Source organism: Elaeis guineensis, chromosome 9, assembly GCF_000442705.2.
Source record: "Elaeis guineensis isolate ETL-2024a chromosome 9, EG11, whole genome shotgun sequence".
Taxonomy (NCBI): Eukaryota; Viridiplantae; Streptophyta; class Magnoliopsida; order Arecales; family Arecaceae; genus Elaeis; species Elaeis guineensis.
Genome location: NC_026001.2, coordinates 96212983 through 96235988, shown reverse-complemented (window position 1 = coordinate 96235988; position 23006 = coordinate 96212983). Strand labels below are relative to the sequence as shown.

The window sequence follows — 23006 nt, the reverse complement described above, 5'->3', positions numbered from 1 at the left end:
TTTGTTCATCTCTTTGCTGGAAAGGTGGGGTTCTGACATGCTGTAGGAGTGGGGGCAGGAGTATATGTGGCCCATTGGAGGCCCTTTGTAACTCTTCTTGTATTTGGTTGCATTCTAGTTACTAATTCATGGCATATGAGTAGCACGGTCATAATCATCTTTGACTTAAGCGTCCCCCCTTTCTTTTAATAAGAGAAGGCAACAAAGGCAATTGCCATTTTTATTTTTTACTTTGTGGAATAAGACATCTATTCTTCATTCAGTTTGAATGTCTTGTTTCCAATTTAATATTCTTAGGTATTTTGACTCCCCCAATGATTTCGAGTCAAGGATTGAAGGGAATGAGGAACTGGAAGCTCTTGAAGATTGTCTTCGTGAATCTTGTTCTGCATATATGCAGAGATTTTTTCTTCTGATGAATGGTGCTGTTATTTACCATTTGGAGCTACTTAAATACCTAAATGACCTTCAGGTATGCTCTTACTTTATCCTGGATGAGTGACAAAAACCTTCCAAGGGCATCGGCAAGCATATATTTTTTATATTTGGAATCTATAACTGTTTCTAGTCACCTATGGCTTTAAAATTGCTTGCTGTGTGATCCACTTCATCTTATGATTCAAATATGTAAACTTTGAACTGGAACAGAGAACCATGGTTTAATTGCTACTTGATAGTTTGATCGGTAATTTCATTGAGTTTCATGTGCCTGCTGGCTAAGTAAGCTCCAGCCAAACAATACATTTGGTGGAAGCGAAACTTATTGCCAGTCATGCATTAAATTTCTCTCTTATCAATACATGAATGTTCTTAAACTTTTGTCCTATAAGAATTTTTCTTCAGAACTTATCGAAATTGTTTATGATTAGACTCAGCAAATAAAAACTGCTGAACAAGTGTGTTGGATGTTACTGAAGATGTGAATAGATCATATTTTTTAAAGCCACATGCTAGATACACTTGGAGTTTTAGAGATATTGATGAATAATGCAAGAGAAGAATTGCAAGGCTTGTGATCTAAACAGTAAAAACTTTGGATCACTCTGATTTAGGAAAGCAAGAATTGGTCATATAAAAGTAGAGATCTAGGCTAGTTTTAGGAAATTTTAGATGCTACCTGCTGTGCCCCTGTAAAATGTTGTAAAAGAATCTGAAATACCTTCTTCTACCTGCTTCTCTTCTTTACTGTCTTCAATATTCTTCTTATGCACTTTAATATTGTTTTATTTTAATGAATCCTAAAGTTTTTTTCCCCTCTAATCTTAGTTACTGTTGAGCCTTAGAAAGTTTAGGAGTAGGAACTAAGCAATGATGGAGGTGAAGGACATCTAACACCTTAGCCCATCTTTTTTATGGTCCTTATCTCCTCTAGGTTGGTGGGACTGGATAGGAGTCTGAAGTGTATTACCTCTAGGTATGTCATTTTTGTAGGTTTAGGCCTTTGTGTAGTTGTTGGCTCCACCTTCTTTGTAGCAATGTTAGCAGTGCTGGTTGTTTTCACATATTGTTAGGAGCCTGAATTGTGTGACTATTTGGATCGCCATTTATTGATCCAACCATTGATTTTCAAGCTTTGATATAGGTGATTAAAATATGTTGCATTTGGTTGGCAAGTTGCAACCTCTTGGAATGCCATTTTTCATTTGAAGTGACCTTGCCCAGTGCTGCTGCTTATGATGCTTTCCTTTGTTATTTGCTTTATGCTTCCTTGCCATGATTAAACAATAGGACCCAAGTCAAATTTGTGATTCTCATTCTGTGTGATCACTCTTTTCCTAACACTTCTTGAAAACCTTTCATACCAACTATCTCAGTGGTCTTAGTCTAACTCATTTTTGCTTTTTGTATGTTTAGGCCCTTTGTTGGCTCCGCCTTTTGTGTAGCAATGTTAATAGTGTCAGTTGTTTCCAAATATTGTTAAGAGCCTGAATTGTGTTACTAGGGATATAGGCTCTTGTCCCCAATGGCATATTATTGCATCTTTGGATCACTGTCTATTGATCCAACCCCTGATCCTCAAGTTTGATATGGGTGATGAAATATGTTGCATTGGTTTGCAACATCTAAGAATGCCATTTTTCATTGGAAGCAACCTTGCCCATTGTTGCTGCTTCTGATGCTTTCCTTTGCTATTTGCTTTAGCTCCCTTCTTATGATTAAACAACAGGACCCATGTCCAAATTTGTGATTCTCATTCTGTGAGCATTCCTTTCCTAACACTTCTTGAAAACCTATCAACTATCTCAGCGGTCTTATCCTAACTCATTTTTGCTAAATTTGCAAATGTTACCCCATCCATTTTGGCCAAACACTTTCTGCTGTTTGTCATAGAATTTTTCTAAGTTTCATATTCCTTTTTCCCTTAAATGATAATTATTAGAGTAAAAACTCTCTGCATTTCCTTGAGTTCTAATGGATCTTCCCTAATCTTTTCCTATATAAATTTACCACTAAGTAGCCTTGTGGTGGTGGCACTTAAATTGCTTGTGCCTTTTAGGGAAGAATTGTGCATGTCTAACATTTCACGTAATTGATTATAAATGCCTAAGCAACTATGTGATAGAGAATAAATGTTTTTTCTCTCTTTGTTTCATGACATATAAAAACAATGACATATAAACTATGTGATTGATTTCAAGGACTCTGCAGGAGAAGACTACTTTTAAGTGCTATCATGAGGTATTCAGTTGCTTGGATGAGTCAATAAAGCACTTCATGCTTACTGCCAAGTCCACTTGCGGCAGATCTAAATTTGATAGATTTATTGTTGATGCTGCTTGGTGTCAGATAAAATGTTAAGAAGTTAAATATAATTTTGCCATCATTGTGTTGTATTGAATTAGTTCTGTAATTTAATGGAGAAAAAAAAAATAAATAAAAGAAACATTACTTATGTTGGTCGTCAAGTCTATTTTTATATGGATGCATTTTGTCATACAGGAAGGTTTGTACGTGCAATGTACGCTGGATAGAGTATTGGATAATGAATATGGACGACAATTGCTGACGGAATCAATAGCACTGTTTGGATGCATGCTGATACTGACGGAGCACTGTATGAGTGGGCATTTGCGAGAGAAGCTTCTTGTGGCACATCTACGCCATGACTGCTGTTTCGATTCTCCGAATCTAGAGCACATATGCTTGCTTTGTCGTGCCCATGTGCCTCCATCTGGCCTATTTCATCATACCACTTCACCTTTTATAAACTCTGGTATGGTTTCTGTACAGAAGACTGAAGATCTCTTTGCAAGATTTCCATTTCCCAAACTTGTGGTGGATGCTGTTATACATCGTTTGCGGAATGATGACTTGTACAATCAAGTACATCACTATCCAGATCCACAGAACCGAACCGTGGCATTATCATTACAGAGTGGATACCTGTATATTCTGTTATTCTATTCTCCAGAGTTTCTATGCAATGGTTTTGTTATGCGAGAGATTGTTGATCGGTTCTTTAAAGATTGTTGGGTGGTTCCCATATTTTTACATTTTGTGGTAGATCTGTTTGTGTCATGGGATGCATATAGAGAAGCAAAAGCATCATTATCCTCTTGTGTTTCTTCAACATTTATACGGGACCGCTGTCAATATCATTGCACCAAGGTTGGTATCATGTACATTTGAAATACGATGCCTAATAGCTGACTATGGTTACCCTGTTTTTCTCATTTGAGTTTTTGACAGCAGATTTGTCACACATTTTTCCTATCTAAGTTGGTCTTAACTTAATAAGAAGAATATCTTGTAGTTTCCTTGTTAACTTGATCCTATAAAAGCATCAAATTCCTTCTTCAACAGAAAGTGACCCTAGCAAGTTTTTAAATCTTGTGGGACGGAGGTGTCCCAGTTTCTCAATGGAATGGGGCACCCCATTGTCCCATTCGATCCTGGTAGAGGTCCTTATTATGCATCTCGGTGGATATCCTTTATATCTCTTCCCTTCTTCTTTCTTTACCTTTCTTTCTTTCTTTTTTTTTTCTTTCCTTCTTTTTTTTTTTCTTTTTGTTCTACCTTCCTTTCCTTTTCTTTCTTTTCTATCCCTTGCTTTCTTTCTTTCTTTCTTTTTTTTTTTCATTTTTTTCTTCTTTATCTTTCCTTTCTTTCTTCTTTCCTTCCTTTCTTTTATTTTCTTCTTCTTTCCTTTCACTTTTCCTTTTCTTCATCTTTCCTTCCTTTCTTTCTTTCCACTTTCTTCTTCTCTCCTTGCGTGGATGTGTTTCATAGTTCCAACCTTATCCTTGTCCCATTTTCTCAGAGGAACAGGGCGGGACGATTAGGACGCCCCCATTCCATACGGATGTAAAATCTTGGACTGTAGTGCATCACTTTGATTTTCATGCATCTTTCTATTCTATTTATTGTAAAATTATGTTTTATTTGCTTCTGGACTAAATTATATGCATCATTATGTTGTTTATTGAACCTTGCCGCTTCCATAACTCCAGATATAATTTTGTTTATGTGATTATTTGTTTGTTCATTGTTACAGAATTTTCTTTTTCCTCCATAGTCTTTTTGAATTTGGTCATTTTTTCTTGCAGGTTACACATCTCTCATCAGAAATGGGTTCAGTTCTCTCAAATTGTGTTTTAACCAAAGATTATGTACTGGATAACTCTGAATATCTAGTTTCCTTGATCAGAGATTGCAATATTACATTGCGCTGGCTTTTGCTTCACAGAGCTGTGAGTCCTGAGTCAGATTTGTCAATCTTCTTCATTAAACCATGTTAACTGCAGCTTGAAAAAAATTGAACAACATCTTGGACTGGGTTTTTTTTTAGCACCTTACAAGTTACAGCCCCATATTTGCTTGTCACTGTGGTACTTAAGGTTGTTATGTTTTTGGTCTCTTCTGACTTGATGATGCCATATTCATGAACTTGTAGAGTGGCGACAAAAGATCCAGGGACATAGTAACTTCTGTAGGATTCGCACTGCAAGTTGATGAAAACAATCTGTTACAGCTTCTACTGAAGACCTCCCAAGTGATGATTTATTTTCACAGAAATTTCTTTGGTGGATTTATTTGTCTTGATGAAGTTCCATTTCAGATATTTGACATTGATCACCAAATCTTAAATACCACAGCTTGAGTTCAAGGTGAAGCAGCTCTATGTAGAGCTTTTGGAAAGCAAAGAAGTTTTGTGGCTTGAAAAAAAGCACTGTATTTCTAACCGCATAGAAGAATTATCTGCGCACTGTTTTGGCTCTTGGGTGAGCAGTGAGCACTGATATGCTTTTATAATAACTTAATGATTTAAGCATGTTATTTCTGTGAACTTTCTTGGGAGTACTACTATTTGGAGGGACAATGTTTCAGTTTGGATCTTTGGCTTACGATTTATGTCTTAGAGATGGATGTGGTTGTGTATTTAAACCATTCTCTCTTCCCTTTACCAGACACCTATCTCATTTGAGGAATCCTTGATGGTTGGTTTCCTCTTGCATGAGCTCAAACACTGACACCGATAAGATAGGCATTCATGTCACTATGCTATTTAACAACAATCCCCTCTCTCTTTAAAAAGTTCTTGCCAGAAAATTCCACACCAATTTAAAGGATTGAAATCATGTTCACATCTGGTCATAAATCATTCTCATGGATTGACCAATCATATCATGATCCTCAAAGCCAAACCCCTTTAGACTTTTTCTGATTCTTTCTAATCCTTGCACAGAGAGCTGCTTTTCAAGGAGAGCTATTGCTCGTACTTGTTGGGTATTTTGGTTTAACACTGCTTCACACTCAAAAAGAAGCGTGCTATGTCCGAGCTAAGCTTGGATATGGAAGTCTTCCTTCGCTTCTTGACAATGAAGTAAGACCAAACTTATGAGCTTATCATCCTCGGTCGAAACAAGTTAGTTGATAGGATCCTCTTTTTTACATCCTCATGCTGTCACACAGGAGGGACATGGGAGCACAAAACAAAAAGGAAAGAGAGGGATGTGGTTTTTCTCACTTTTGGCATAGAGAAGCATCTTAACTGGAGGTCCACACGATGGTCTATGAGCTTAGTGGTAAAGCGCGCCCCTGATAATTCCATCTTTGTGCTTGGGCTTAGAAGGCTCTTAGCTATATGGATAGTTCAATATGCTCAGCAACACCTGACTTGGAGATGTGGATCATCCAAGGCGGACTACATGGCATTCTCCTCCTGTACGAATAGGCCAGTTTAATTTTTAGGTTCATTCCCAACTTTTCGTCCATGTGAACATGTGTAATCTTTGCTGCTGAACTTTTTAATCCATCCAAAGGTAGCGGTCTTAGTATTCGAACATGAAATGTTCCTCAGATCTCACCTTCAAATGACAATGTTTTGGCACTTCTAAGCACATCATAATTTCATCTGTTGGTTGGGCATGTTGTCATCTAAGTCTCACTTCTAAACAAAAGAATCACTCAACATCTTAGTATTCTGGTTATGAGATAACAAACTAAATCACGATGGGGTACAGACATGTGGCACCATTTCTTGGAAATGATGGCAATCTGGGTCTCTTCTGAAGTAGGAGAATCGAAGAAAATTTCTCTTTTGAATGCAAAAATATATCTTTAACTAATCTTTTATACTTTTGCCTGTTAAATTATGGCTGAGTTATTGAAATGCGCTTGTATGTATTTCCTTAATATAGAATAAATTAACCCATTCCTTAACTGTTGCAAGTATTAATTGATTTTCATGTGAATATAGGCTTCATCATGCAAAATCAAGAATGAAAACCTGAACGATTGGTTTCGAAAATTGTCAACAGAGGTTAGTGGTCCCATTTTAGTTATTGCTCCCCTCATTTTCATTTATTAAATATCAGTTTATTCATATTTCGTTATTTCATGGCCCATATGTACAAGAACATTAAAGAGGGTGAGCCTTGGTGCAATAATAAGGTTGCTCCGTTGCGACTTGCGTGTCGCGGGTTTGAAACACAAATACTGCCTATCCGCACATAGGGTTAAAGTTGTGTACATCTGACCCTCCTGAGATCTTACTGTTACTGCATCACCTGCAGTGCCAGGAACCTTGTTCACTAGCCTATCTCTTTATGTATGTACAAAAAATATAATGAAGTAACCCTGCAACATGCACATTGTGTAATGAGGAAACTAACAAAAAATTCAACAGAATAATCCATTGGACTTTTCCCATTCCTTTGATGCATTATAGAAAGTTGTAATATGTTAATAATCATTAAAGAAAGGACATAAAGGTGAATATGTTAACTCTGTTGTTTTCTGAGACAAGTTGTGATTTCTAGCTAAGATCTGGAAGTTATTCTTGATTATTCTGGACATCGTTGGAGTTATGATATGGAGCTTCTTGCCATTTGATTCCATAGTAAATAGTACTTAGGATAACAATGTAGACCTAAGAATTGGGGTGCAGGATTAGTTTAATAATAGATGTGCTCGATCATGTACATCCATGCTATATATATATATATATATATATATATATATATATATATATATATATATATATATATATATATATATATATATATATGTACGTACGTACATATGTATGTATGTATGCATATATATATATAATATATGCATGCATGTATATGTTGTATGTGTTTCGTGTGTGCATGCGTGAGTGCATGCGCGAGCGTGTGCAGGCTTTATGTGAAGTACTTAAAGCATATAATTGAGCAACCTGCAATTTACTGTAACTATTGAATACCTTACAAAGAATAATTCCTGTGCATTGGCAAATGTTTGATGTCAATAGCTGACATTAGCATAAGCACCTACAATCACAGGTCTTATTTTGATTTATCTTCGCTTGTCTTTGATTTCATCATCTTTTCTTCTTGTTGTGGAGGAGAGATCCTTGAGCTCATACACCATTATTTAGCAATTTCTTTTTCATAAAAAATATTGAAAAAAAACTTCTATTTTTGCAGTTATTTTATGCTGGATGTTAGGATTGATCGTGACTATTTTCTTTTGCAGATTCAGTCATTAGACTGTACAAGAACTGGAAGTTCAAGCAGAGCAATCTATCGTGTATTATCTGCACTGAAAGACGTTGAGCAATCTTGTCCAGTAAAATCTTTTCCCCTAATAACATTGAATGAAGAAAACTTATAATGCAATACTAAACTTGTCAGCATCCTTAATATGTGACTACATCTTTATATTGTCATGTTTATATCTGTATTGCAATTGTTAGTTCGATGATTTCATTGGGTTCAATGTGCAAATCAGTCTCTTGCTAGGTTTGTTGTACTAGCAGTACTACTATAGTGGTACCTTACCAAAATGGTACATATAAATTACTCAGTATCGAAATAGGGTTAGGAGACATTTTTCTCATGTGCAGCCATGGTATAACCTGAAATCAGGCGGTATGGGTTGGTACAACATGAAACCAGGTGGAACTGCGTGCTCCACATAGTATAGGCTTGTTCGGCCCCTATGCCATACCAAAAATCTTGGTATTGTATCAGTACCTTACGGGCTTAGTATAGTATGCCTAGTACGGGATGGTACAAGTCGATATAGTGAACCATGGTTACATATTTAAATTATTAAGAAATCACTATTCTTCAAAAAGACAGTTCATTTTAGTTTTTTTTCCCATTGCAATTGCAAAGTTTAGTGGTTTGCTGAAGCAAATGCTATGCATGAAATGATTTTGCCCTGGTGGTCCTCAACATGTGCAAGGCAGTCACTCAACCTTGTTGGCACTTGAGGAGAATGGTACGTTAGGAAGTTTGTAGAGCTCTATAATTCTCTTAGTTATTCTAGTCCTGCTATAATTGCTTGATTGGTATACTATTTGTTTTTATTGCTTGAATTTTAAAAAAATTATGGGACCCTAAGAAGAATTTAACCATCTCATGAACAGTTTAGCTGGCATAGTGATGGCCTTTGGTATTTGTAGGAGATGCCTTCCATATATCCGCTCTTCTACTTCATAGGCAAGAACAATTCTTTTGCATGCTTTGTTTCTATTTTAGTGAACTAACTGGATGAACATCCTGAGTCACCAAAAAGCGTCCAATAGTTAATGCTACTTTGATAGCAAGTCCCAACTTAGAGAGTGGGAAAAAAGAAACTCTGTTGACATGTGTTCCTAAGTTGACATGCATTAAACTTGTCAAAAATAGGGCCTAATTGGCAAGTCTTCTGTTTTGGTTGGGTTGGTTTAAGTAAAACAAAAGATCAGCAGCAAAGTTTATTAGGTCCTTATATGCTGTCCAGGGTATTGGTGGTCATGTGTTAAAGATGAATATGAAGACCTACCTTCCAATCTCTTGGTTTTCTTGCAAGACAAAACCAGAGTGTACAAAATAATTTCTGTCAAAATGTTTCTTCAATCAGCTCTGAAGTCTACTTTGTTGTATTTTGAGTTATTACTTATTTAGATGTTTGTATTTGTTCTAGTTAAATCTTAAATATGCTTCGGACTTTAGTTCTGCAGCTTCTGCTTCATGTTTTCAACACATGGAAATTATATATTCAACTAAAGATCTCATTAGCCACAAGTGTTCACCACCTGACCTTTGCCTTCGTCATTTGCTGTAATGACTTCTTTCCTTGTTTGCTACCACCCATGGTTGCATTGCTCCATGCTCCCTAGCCACCACTTTCTACTTTGTGGCTTGTGCCACCACCACCATCACAACCCACGGCCGCCCATTCATGGTGATAATATTAAAGAGGAGTGGAGCAGTATAAGTCTCTTAGTCTCCCTTTCATAGAATTGCTGAATGCCCTAAAAAGATAAATGGCACCCAAATATATTTTCTTTATTAATCCATTTTGTGATCATCATGGAGCCTACAGATTTCTATTTTCCCTTTTTCTTTCTATTTACTGTGATAAATTTTCATTTAGAGAACAAATGGTAGGTGAGGAGGTTGGGTGGTAGCGATTTTATCCAAATACATATGCTATTCTTTTAGTAGGCCAAGTACAAGGCTTGACCCAGAATAATGCAACATCATTAAAGGAGACTTGAGTCTGACGCATTGTTCCCCACAATAAATATTGAATATATTGCACATCTGAGTTATAATCAGTGATTAAGTTATTTTCTAGTCTTACATTATACAGGAATATTGTTATTATTAAAAGCTCATATTATTGGATATCTTATAAAATGTGGCTAACCTTTCCTCTGCTTTTTTTCATCTTTCCTGCCTTGATAGTGACGTGATGATCTTGCTAGTGAGTGAAACTATGAATACAACAGTCAAAAATCTCTTTACTCAATCATGCATTGGCATCACGTTAGAATTCTGTCAGTCTTCGTCAAATGAATTTCTGTTATGTTGACATGGTTCTTTATGATCAAATATTTCAGATTGATCAAATCAAGCAATGGCTATTTGAAGCTCAAAAGTATCTCCAGGATATGATCAAAGTTCTCAGTTTAGATGATGGAGCAATGTCTACATTCTCTGTGGTAACTCTGAAACCCTTATCACCTGGCAACTGTTATTGCAAAATTCAAGGCATGGAGTAGTATAGCTCCTTATGTCATGGCTAAAGTCCTCTCTGATCACGCGTAAATATGTCAAATACCACCATATCATATCATTTTTTCCCATATGTGAATGCGGTGTCTTACTTATAAGATAAATCTTTTCTTCTCTGCTTCCTTTGCTTTCATTCTAGAGGGTTCACCGCTGAATATAGTAACCTAAAAGGAATTCGATTTTTCATGACCATCCGTGAATTTAACTTTCAAAGAGAGGCTGCAAATGCTTCAACATTCTTTTCCAAACACTAGTAATAAAATAGGAGACCTGAGACCTGTTTGTAAAGGTCTCCATTTTTCTTCTGGGTAATTAGTATTCCATAGTCACCTTAAAAAGATTTCACCTTTTACCATCTAACTTTTTAGAATTTATTTAAGCTAGGTCCGACTCCTTGATTCCCAGTATCCCAACCTCCATTTTGACTTAGCAAGGTCAAAGTAGTTTTACTAGGATGCATAAGAGGGTTCTAATTTCGGTTTCCTTGGTCTTCTCATGACTACTGATAGGACCATAAAAAGTAGAAAGACAATTGATGCCAGGTAATGTTTGTAGTGCCAGTTTCGGTGCCCACACTGGTACCATTTTGGCAGTGTTGTTATGGGTTGGTTCATGGTATCGGCACTGGGTACACCCCTGCACCAAATATTGGTTTACCATCAGTACCGTATCTATGCCCAGTATGACAAACCATAATGCTAAGATTGGTAAATGCAATATTGAACAAAGTAATTTGGCCATTAGAGGATTGCTTTTCACCTTCCATTTAGCTTGTATTCTGATGTGTCTCCATAATCAGCACCTCAATATTCAAACTTGTTTGGGAAAAAGGCAACCCTTAGAAACAAGGATTTAAATGTTGGTACCGAATCCCATACTATTTTATTATCGGAGTGATACGATACTGTTAGTCTGAAACTAATGGTCAACACCCTCAAAAAGTGCGAAAAATTGTCTGTATTAACCAATACAGTTGGTATGGTCCCATTGATATGCACTACTAGATATTGGTACTTTACCAGAATTGATGGTTTTGTCATCTGTATTGGTGCCGATTTTGTGTTAGAACAGTACAGTACAATACCATACCAACCCATGGGTTTTAAACTTGTGGTAAATAATGACCTTGGGAGGTCACTAAGTGCTTTACAATGTGATGCACTATATGATAATTAGTTCATCTCTAATTCTGATTTCTTCCCCAATCTTGTTCTTTTCAAATTCTCAAACTAAAAACTTGGAATAATCTTTTAGTTAGCCACTTGGTAAAGGCCGACAATGCTGAGTGTCCTAGGTTGTACTAACAAACGTTTAACCTAATTAAGCTCCAATTTAGTGAACCATCCTGATATAATCTTGATTATAGAGTTGCATGATTTTGTAGTGAAGTGGAAAGAAAATAGGCGTAGAAGGAGAACAAGATGGAAAAAACAAAAAGAAAGTAAGACATGGATGTGAATCCTGCATAGTAGAAATCTTTTTACTGAAAATTTAACCTTAATTCTTTTTGATCATGATAATGATCCACTCATTAACCAACTGAATTGGTGTTTGTCTGCATTGGAATTTTAAACTTTTAGCTCTCAGTAAACTCAACTCAACTAAACCTTAATCCCAAACTAGGTGGGGTTGGCTGCATCCTTTTCCTTCATTCCCCTTGATATAGGGCCATGCTTTCTAAAAGATGTTGAGATATTAAGTCTTTCCTTATTACTTCATTCTGTGTGTTTTTCAGTCTACCTTTGCCTTCGTCATTCCTTCTACATGTATCAAATCACTCTTCATACTGGTGCATTCCTTGGCCTATGTTGTATATGTCCAAACCATGTAAGTCGTTCTTGTCTTAATTTTTGTCAATTGGGGTTATCTTCAGCTTTTTAACAAACTATCAAGTTATCTTTCTCTCAATCTGTCCTCAATTGGTGCTACTTTCAACTTTTTTTTACAAATGAGTTCATTTTTTATTCAATCTTTTCTTATGTTACTACATATCCATTTCAATATTCTCGCTTCAGCTACATTCATCTTGTGTATATATTGTTTTCTAGTTGTGCAACATTCTATATCATAAAGTATAGCTGACCTTATAGTTGTCTTAGAAAATTTTTCCTTCAACTTGGTAGGTATCCTATGATCACATAATATTTCAATTGTACTTCTCCATGTCATCCAACCCGCTTCAATCCTATGGCTAACATCCTCTTCAATCTCTCCTTATAAATAATCGATCTTGAATACCAAAATGGTCACTCTTAGGAACTTCATGATCCTCAATTTTCTCCATCATTATCTCTTTTTCTAATTTTACTACAACTACATTTCATGTATTTTATTTTGGCACTCCTAGCCTAAAACCCTTGGATTCTAATGCGCTCCTCCAAAATTCCAATTTACAGTTAATCCCGGTCTTAGTTTCATCTACTAAGGCTATATCATCCATGAAAAAAGCATGCATCAAGAAATAACATTCTGAATTTGTCCAGTAAGCGGTTCATAACTTCCGCAAAATGATCATTTTTAGCTTGAAGTAAACAATGATGAAACATGGAAGTTTGTACTGTCTTGCACCATCTGGTTCGAGGCACACCATCTAGTTTGAGAAATTTGGGGAGGGAGGGGGAGAGGGAGAAGGAGAGAGAGGAAGAGGGAGAGCGATGGAGGGAGAGGGAGAGGGAGGGGAAGCCGGGAGAGGTAGAGGGAGGGCTGCCGACCCCCCTTTTTTTATTTTGCCTCACTTAAGTGAAGTTGGCATTTTATTTTGCCGCACTTGCCAACTTCACTTAAGTGAGGCAAAATAAAAAACGGGGTGGGCAGCTCCTGTTTTGTTCGAAATAAGGGAACCAACAGTAGAATGGAACGGCTTGGTGCCATACTGTCGGGCAATCAGTACGGATCCTGTTATCCGCATAGCATGCCTCGGATGAAAATAAATTACTTTAGGTTAGCTGCAATTAAAGGATATACTTTGAGGTATGTAGAATTCTATAAGTCAATCATAGACTTGAATCAAGAGCTTCTGAGCGTAGTTCACTTTTCTATGAGAATATTATAAGTAGACAACAATTTTTAGCTAACCTCTGCAATACATTAGCAGTAACATGTAGCTGGAAATACATCAAATTGCTGCTACATGATTATTCTAACTTTTAATTTAATTCTTTATGGGTAATTCTAGAAGTAAATTTGGTTTTTCATTTAAGTTATTTGATACTTTTTTGTAGATTACTGATGCTCTCTATGCTTGGGGATATGTTGCAAGATTTGGTGAACTACTGGGCAAGATTATTGAGCGAGATCCGTCAGTTGTGCTGAGTCTGCATACATATTTTCTAAAATTTTGGCTGTTGTTGAATGTACCATTACGACGGATTGAACAAAATCAGAGGTTCTGTTTAAAATAAACTAATTGTCTCCCTCCACCGATGCTTTAGTTTCTTATTCTTCTCTGTAATTTCAGTTATTTGGCTTCTAAGTTGTGATTATCTTGCGAGTAGATCACATGCATTAAGCTACAAAGAACTAAAACATAGGGACTTATTTGACCTCTCTGTCAGTAGTTGGTTTTTCAATTTAGTTTTTTTCATTCCATTTGGCTTGATTTGATATATCATTTGGATACTTAACCACAAGGATCTCTTTTGGAGTAGAAACTCCTGCAACTTATGTTAGAATTTAAGAGTGTGGTTCTTTCTAAAAACCCATTAGCACTTAGCAGAACTAAAGATTTGTATACTGCTTTGAAGCAGAAGCAGATCTGACAAGCAGTAATTTAGAAGCGAGTTGGTTATTATTCTTCATCTATATGCAAACATCAAGGCTACATAACCTCCTATTGCTCATTGATGTTAAGGTATAACTCAATTTGCTATATGAGTCTATCAAAGCTTTGTTCAGCTTGTTGTTTGCCTTGTGAATGTTTTGAGTATATGGGGAATATACAAAGAAATGAGAAGATGAGATTGCATGCCAACCAATGACATGGATTTACATAAGGTGCTAAGAATCATCTTTTTATGTGCTATCTGTCATTTCCAAATGAAGAGACATCAGTGATTTTTACAGAAAAATATTTAACTCATCACACTTTATTAATAGTTCTCACAAGCTATTGTATACATTATGCACATAGATACATATGCATATAGTTGTTTATGATTGATTGTGATCTGTAACATCTGAAATGGACAGTAAAAGAAAGGAGAAAACATATGCATCCAGTAGCCATACAGTGATCAAATTTTAATGGAAAGATATGATGATCTAATATGCTTTATTGTTTAGAAATGTCTAAACCACTTAATTTTGGTTCATATGCATGATAACAGAGGTAGATTATTGGCAAATGGTGTAGGTTTTTGATTACACTGGGCTCAACCAGTACTATCCATTTTGTGACAACCTGAGTATGTTGAAATGTGTCTTTTTCAGATATAATGAACAATGTAAATTCTCACTGTAGCTGGCTTATCAAATAATTTGCACTAGTTTGATTAATCCAATCTAAATTCCACTTAGTAGAGTTTTGGTCCCTCCCTCCCTCTCTTGTGTAAAACAGACATGCGCACATTCATATGAGCACAAACATATACATTTAAGAGGATCATACAACATTAGAAATTGAACCAAATTGCATGCGATAGCTCATCTTATGATACAGATATATACATCTTCTTGCAATTCATGCAACTTTGATGTTTCAAGAGTTTGAACATAAGCATAGACAATATTGCGCTCAAGGTTTAAAATATGGATATTGAGATCCATACTGCTATTTCCTTGAGATAGTATAATTGTAGGATATATCATCCTATCTTATATGGCCTTAGGATTCAGGTCCCAGCAGAACATCCCATAAGACACCGGGATGGGGTACCATCCCATGTGTCCGGATAGGATCGTCAGCTAGTGTCTTAACATTGATCGAGACGTCTTGGGACATCCTTTGTTCCAAGTATTGGGACGAGATAAGATGGCGGCGTGTCTCGTTCCATTGAAAAATTGGGATAATCCCGTCCCATGAGATTTAAAACCTATCTATGATCCCATATCCTGGTACAGTTGCAGGGTGTTTTTTTTTTTGATTTTTTTTTTGTATTTTTCAAATTTATTTTTTATCTTAAATGAATTTTTAGGGAATATTTTTTTCCATGTTCATGTGTTTTTTAAGGAAATGATTGCCGATATGGGTATCGAAGCTTCAGAATTCAATAATATTTAAAAAGTTTGGCATTAGTTCACCATTTTCCTTATTCTTCGGCCATTAGTGGAGAAAAAGGAAGGTGGCAAAAGAACTTTTTTTTTTTTTTTCTGAAGGGGGAGTGTTGGGGTGGGGGTGGTGGGAGTGGGGGATGAAGCGTTACTGGATGGATGACGTTTCTAGTATCAAAGAGACTGGATGGAAATCATGGATAGGCTGGATTTACCCTTCTTCCCTTCTCCTTTCCCGTCCTCCTATTTCTCACCGGCTCTTTATCCCTCTCTCTTTCTTGGTCTCCATCTATAGGAAACTCTTGTGATGAAAGCAAAGGAGAAGCGGGTGGTCCTCCTAGCTTTCTCTCTCTTTATGTTTTTCCTTAGTGGGTCAACTTGGTCATGTCGTGCTCAGTACTGACCTAACTGGCTTTGGTTACCATTCCATCCTGATTGGATTTGGATGGAACTTCTGGATCCAATTAAGGATTGATGTCCCGCACGCCATGTTGGTCTTGTCGCCCGTCATGATGGTACGGTACTGATTGTACAGTCTTATTTTCGCCAGTCTTTAACCCTTGATTAAGCTCATAGTTTTCGTAGATGCCTTGTGGCTGTTCTTGTTCTTTAGAAGGAATAGACCTTAAAGGTTTATCATGTATATAGCGAATGTCAGAGTGTACTTATATCCCCTTTATATCCAAGGAAACATCTTTGCTTTTCTTGATCTGTGTTGTCAAGTTATGCAATCTGCTCTATGATTTTTCATGAATCCATATTTAGTTGTGAGAGACAAATTAAACTAGTTTACTTAAAGAGTCATACATGGCAGATCCATGCATATGAGACGACCAAATTTTGGATGCTATTTACTTGCTTTAGGTGATTTGCATGGTCATGACCCCAGTCAACACAATTCATGACCATCTCTTCAAATCATGATTTAAAGAAATTTTGCTTTTAACACGGACAGTTTCTTCTAAAAAGAAATTTGATATCTGACCTTACCTTTATTTCCCTTCAGTTTGACACTGTCGCGAACAAGCAAGAGGAAAATGTTTCACTCTAGTGTTTAAATGTTATCACGCACTTCAATATTCTTTTCAGTGCTTGCTGATGTGTTTATATCTTTATGACTTTCTTCTTGAAGTTCTTTTAAGGCTGAAATGATTCGGTCTTCTATCAATTATTTAGTTTGTGAATCTTAAATCTTGATCGATGTCTTTATCCACCAAGACTTGGTTAGATGATTTTTAATGTATAAGAAGTTAATTTGCTGTGCTTTTGCTTTTACTGTTGAACTTACAGTTCTGATCTTCTTTGCGTCTCAAATTACTATTCCTCAAAATATGCAGCTCAGATATGTGCAACTTTGGAGATTATACCTGTGAGTTCCTTTTCAATATGAGGCCCCAATACACACCATTATAGTTAGATCTTAAATCTTTATCATATCATTTTCCTGATATTCCCATTTCATCAATGAATACAAAACTTGTCAGTTACTCTTTCATTTCTTTAACTTTTATAGGTCATTCTGCTTGGAATATGTAATGATGATGACTTACAAGCTCAGCAGCCATTTCACCTATTGAGTCGTATTGCTAAAGATAGTCTTCCAGAATTCATGCAGGTATTAGTGCATCTGTTTGATGTATGATGGATTTTCCTTTCTCATATTTTTATATGAATTATTATTGCTGTAATTGGATATAGTGATGAGGGGATTGAAATTTGATGGCTTATTTCCAGACTACTGGTGCTCTTATGTTTATAATTCTTCTCATATATCCATGCTCTCGTTCGGTTATCTATCCAAATTTACATTTATGGTATGTCCTATTGTTTTGCATTACAAGGAGTTAAGGACCAAGATTGTCATCGTTTTGATGCAATGGAATTGCATGGAAAAAATATTGAGGAAGTTTAATTGTTGGAAGGGCAATTGAACTCACGTTGTCATGCATTGCAGTTGCTATGCTTAGCCTATATACAACCAATATAGTGGAGCAATGAAGCAACTGAAGGGCACCATTGACGTGGGATTGAGCTATCCTAATACTTTAGTTCTCGTAGAAAGTATTAAGATGCCAATTGAAATTTAATCATGATAGTTCAACTGGTGATTATGTCTTCACCCCTGGAGTAGCTTGAATCTTGAAAGTTGTGAAAAGAGACTTGCAGATTGAAGTCGACAGTAGGGTATCTTATAGCAAGGATGGCAAGGTGACTAGGCTGGACGGTTAAAATTAAATGTCAGGTCTTTATAAAATCTTCTCATCATGGCTTCAATAATTCCAACAAACTCAGCAGATCTGCTTGTCTTGAAGCCCTATGACCCTGTTCTATGAGATTCTAGGGTTTCTTATAGTAATGGGTTTGATTAGTAAACCAAAAGGGGATAATATGGAAAAGGAAAAAGAGAAGGCAGAAAAGAAACCTGTTTTGGGAAAAGAAAGAAAGGAATCTACAGCTGAAGAATGACTTGAGGGAGAGTATTGAGTGCACATCTAGAAAAAAAATAGAAAAACATAAAGGGGCCGACCCTCTTTATGTTCCATGCTGTCCTATCACTTAAATTAGATCGTCTCCCTTAAGTGCTGTTGGATGGCCTTTTTTCTCATCCAATCTTGACCATTGAAAGGTGTCAACTAAAGCCATAAAAAACATATAAAATTTAAGCCCAAATTATGTAGCGAAAGAAGCGTCACACAACAAGTCAATTGTAAATAAGAACTATCCATTACCCAACAAAAGAAAGTGGGCCCTACTACCCGAATGCAAAATTTAACTGCAGCAGGATGTGGGGAAAAACTTTGACTTTGGATTCAATGATATGATCTAATATGCTAACATACTAACAACCAGTTTGCACCGTGGCATTGGAATTTTGGATCTAATAACACAACTAAATTGATGTTTGGCTTGTGGTTGCTACATAAATTAGAAATTGCAAGTACTTGACGTAGCAACAATTTTATCTAAAGGTTCCGGCTGCTCTTTAAAATAAATAAATAAATAAATAAACTCCTTATATTTTTCAGATTCATTTGTGATTCTGATTGGGCTTGATCAAGTACACATGCTGTTCTTCAGATTTACGAGTGATTCACTAATATTTTAAATCATTTATTGTAGTTTGTGTATATATTCATATGTTGGACCATTTATATGCTTCATGTGTAGAAAACTGTGCTGTGGGATTTACTAATTCACCTTTATGTAATCCTATACTTACATTTAAGGTGAGAACTTGATAAAATATGATGGAAAAGGATTGATCAGGCTGCAAATAAGTAGCTCCTTTTCACATGACTGTTGCTTATATCATACCTGTTTTGGGACCTGATATCATCTTTCGCTAATATCAAAGTGCTGCCAGATTAGGATTCCTGAATTCTGGTCAAACATGGTTCCTAGTATCAGAAATTGTATGAGTTGTATGTTGTCTCGGACTTGAGTATGGCATGTCAATTACCATCCAATTCAGCAAGTCATTATGCTTGATGCACGCAGGGTTAATTTTGTATTGACAAGTGACCAGATTCAAGAATATTTGTGTGCTTGCTCTTGCTCTGTCAACTTATGCTTTTGTATTTCTGTATTTTATCATTTTATGTTGATGGTTCACTTGTACTATTGATTCTGTAGTTGGATCGGCAGCTCAATTTAGCAAGGGCAGCAAATAAAATATCTATTATCTCGGAGGTAATTTTAAATAATACATAATTTTGCTTTAGAATTTTCAACTAATTAGATATGCATGATATAGGGAAAATGTTATACATTAGTATCTGCTAAAAATCAGGTAAAACTCAGGCATTCCGCATGCTACAACTCAGGTTCACATGTGATTGTCTGTCCGGTATGATAGCATGTTATGAGAAACTGTCGTGACTATCTACTATGAGAAAGTTATCGATGGCCATTGACTGTAATATTAGATTCATCTCCTAATGCACTGAAGTGTCTCATTTTTATGCATTTATGTTCCATGGTATACATTTATTGAGTGCAGAAACAAATCATAACCCTCTTATTTTGTGTTCTTGGATTCACTACATGATCTGTGACCTGTCATGATATATTGTACAGCACTTTAACATATGAATTTCTACAATACCATGATTATGTGCTTCCTGTAGGCCCTGTTTGGATGCTAGAGTAACTTGTCTAGTGATGAGATGTGTTTTAATCTATAAAGAGTCAAATGATCACGAGTTTGAGGATGCCTTAGGCAATGGGATGAGAGAATGTAACCACAATGGGAAACTTTAATCCATATTAGCTCATATAATAAAAATCAGCTTTCGAAATTGGCACGTATCCTAATTTTGGGGAGAGCGCAATCAGCCGCTTCCTTGGTCATCGGAAATTCTTCTCCTCTGGCACTTTCCCTTCCTTTCCATCATCTACTATAGAAGGCGTTTATTCATGGACAACTTAGTGGAGCTTCCAAGCTGGGCCATGCTAAGGAATTTGTGTGGTGCAATTTAAGAATCTCGGATGGTGCTCTCGTCTGATAGTTATTTTGACACTTTATATTCTTTGACTAATGAATAACTTTTCACAAGATCACCTTATTAAGCTCCTGTCCTGCATTCAATCAACAATTGCATCATTAAAAATCGTAGCTGTGGAAAAGGAGAAAGATGGGCAGTGATATGAATTGTTTATGAGGTCCTTTCTCTACTTCATGGTTGATTGTGATGCTTAAAAAAATGGCTAGTAGTATTGCTGAAGGTCTAGCTCTTTTTCTCACTCTCCTTGGAGTGCTATTGTACGAATAATCTTAATCATTGATTATTATCAAAATGAAGGCCGTTCTGGTGCGACATCCCACAGGACATTATGACAGGATACCATCCTAAGTGTTGGGATAGGACCATTCCACCATTGTTCCAACATCCTGACCGATGTGTATTGGGACATCTCTTACCCCAAGTGTCGGGATAGTGTGAGATAGCGATGCATCCCATTCCATACGCAAACCAGTACAGCCTTGTCCTGCGGGATTTAAAACTTTGATTGTAGTTAGAACTTAGAACCTCATTTAACTACATTTTCTTGTAACACATTGATTAGCCCCAGTATGGATGGTTTGTGCCCAGAAAATTATACTAAGGGCCCTTGATACACTTTACTTTTCACTATTTTGTAGTGGATCAAACAATTTGAAATTTCACAAAGAAGATAATCTGGACAAGAGAGTTCTAGCCAAGGTTTGCTGAATCGACCTGAACTAGACAATTCAGGGCCTGCCAAACTGTACCGATAGCTTACTAGTACGATTTTGGCGTGGAATCTGAAATGTCGAAGGAAAGAGAGGAAAAGAGAGAGGGGGGAGGAAAGGAGAGGGAAAAGCCGGGGCGGCCGTTAGAGTTCGTTGGAGGCAGTCGGGTGGCTGTGGACGAGCGTACTATGTGGGATAGGATGAACTGGAGAGAGAAAATGAGAGAGAGGGGGAGGGAGCGGAGGAAGGGAAGGAGAGGGAGAGCCAGTGGTGGCTGTCGGTTGGCTGGGAGGCCCCCGAAGAGCCCTTCCCCTCCGCCTGATTGAAGCAAGGAAAAGAAATTCCTGTTTCGATCGCAATTTGCGATCTTTTTTTTTCACCGCTTCGCGGTGAAGCTGGAGCAGTGAAAAAAAGAAGGATCACGAATCGCGGGCTTCTCGTCTCTGTTTTAACTGGATAGAGGGGGAGGGCTCTCTGAGGGCCTCCTGAGCCACTCGGTGGTCATTGCTGGCCACGGTCGGCTCTCCCTTTCCTTCCCTCCCTCCTCCTTTCTCTCTCTGTTTCTCTCTCCGATTCATCCTATTCCACACACCATAGTCGTTCACGGCCCTCCAACGGCTATCGCCATGGCCGGTCGGTCTCTCGCTATCCTTCCCTCCTCCCTCTCGTTTTCTCTCCGGTTCTTCCTCTCTCTACTTTTTTTGCTGTGTTGGTTTTGACCCGATATGGTCTGGCATGGGGACGTATTGAACCGTACTATTGGCCGGCTGGCACGGGATCCGATTGCAGTTCGACGAACCTTGAATGTAGCCAAAATAGGTCAAAATTTAAGTTCAATCTGGATTGAGCAACTATCCATTACTTGCAGGAGCACTAAGAGAGGAGACACTCATCCACAAATGCAAAAGTTACCGGATCATTTAGAGTAAGCCCTGATCAACATTAGATATTTGTTTGTTCTCTTTTACAGTCTGTATCTCTTTTCAGCTTAGTATACATTAATTGATATTGGCACAAATGGTAATACTTTAAATATTGGATGGTTGGTGAGTGTCAATTACAAGACATTGTATGAAGAATACACTAATGCTTGAGAGGTAGTTCAGTTGACATTAATGTCGTCTTTGTCTCCATCTCTTGTTACTTCTGCTAAATGTTTCTTCTTTTCTCACTCTTTCAAGACATCTAGTTTAAGAGCATAACCATACCCCTTGTATTTAGGAGTCCATTGATGTAAAGGGTCTGGGGAGAGCCTGAACTCAATTCCTACAATGATGGATGTAAGCGCAATTGAAATTCCTGGGAAGTTATACATTTGTGCATTAATAAGACTATTCACTATTTCTTGAAGCTTGGTCTTTACCCTCCCCCTTCCAACCCAAATACACCATATAGCCATGAGAAACTATGAACCAGAATTGAAGAGCTTGCCCCACCCATGAGTAAATATTTAGTTGTGGCCTCACTAGACCGTACATCTCTTTTGGTATATCTAGATAATAGGTAGGAACGTAAATTAAAACATTTTGGAGCTACAAAAATAGTTATTAAATTGTTAGCTCCACAGTCAAAAAAAAAATGAATGGCAAAGATTAATATAGATTTGTTATTTATTGTCAAAATGGATAGCATCCATTTCAGATGTATTGAAATTTCCTTTTGTCTATGTTTTTCTATGTTTAAAAACTGCATGAAATGAAAATTAGGCTTTGGATTTAATGATGATAATTGTTGCTGCAGGGAGTGCTGGTCATGTCGAGGAATTTTCGTGGCCTTATAAGTCTGGTACATGTTTCTCTTGATTTAAATCTTCTGAGAATATCTTTACTAATTACTTTCTTATCAGGGAATAATCAATTAAAATTTAGGAATTAAATTTACTCGGCATGTTTATTCAGGGATACTAAATTTGTGATAAGAGAATCAAACATATGGGTCTTAACATTTTGTATTGTCAATTGATTAGTTTCTTTCTTTTTTTTTGGAAAATGCATTGGTGTTATAAGCATGATAACAGCTGGTTTAATCTGGATCTAAATCTCAAGATCTTATGTTGCTATTGGTTGATGTAGACTTATCACTTAATG

The 23006-nt window shown here is 36.8% G+C and overlaps 1 protein-coding gene across 2 annotated transcripts in view; it reads left to right on the top strand.

Moving 5' to 3' along the window:
- The window catches only part of LOC105051107 (uncharacterized), a 45029-nt gene that overhangs the window by 1620 nt on the left and 20403 nt on the right, over positions 1-23006 (top strand). Inside the window, exons 2-14 of one of the 2 annotated variants that reach the window (XM_010931401.4) lie at positions 298-472; positions 2941-3609; positions 4548-4691; positions 4895-4993; positions 5097-5222; positions 6701-6763; positions 7963-8055; positions 10322-10423; positions 13718-13881; positions 16995-17073; positions 17218-17319; positions 19338-19394; positions 22660-22704. In XM_010931401.4, the coding sequence (XP_010929703.1) occupies positions 298-472; positions 2941-3609; positions 4548-4691; positions 4895-4993; positions 5097-5222; positions 6701-6763; positions 7963-8055; positions 10322-10423; positions 13718-13881; positions 16995-17073; positions 17218-17319; positions 19338-19394; positions 22660-22704 (1918 nt within the window). The remainder of the gene's footprint in view (positions 1-297; positions 473-2940; positions 3610-4547; positions 4692-4894; positions 4994-5096; positions 5223-6700; positions 6764-7962; positions 8056-10321; positions 10424-13717; positions 13882-16994; positions 17074-17217; positions 17320-19337; positions 19395-22659; positions 22705-23006) is intronic. The other variant, XM_073243837.1, reaches the window with a different exon arrangement.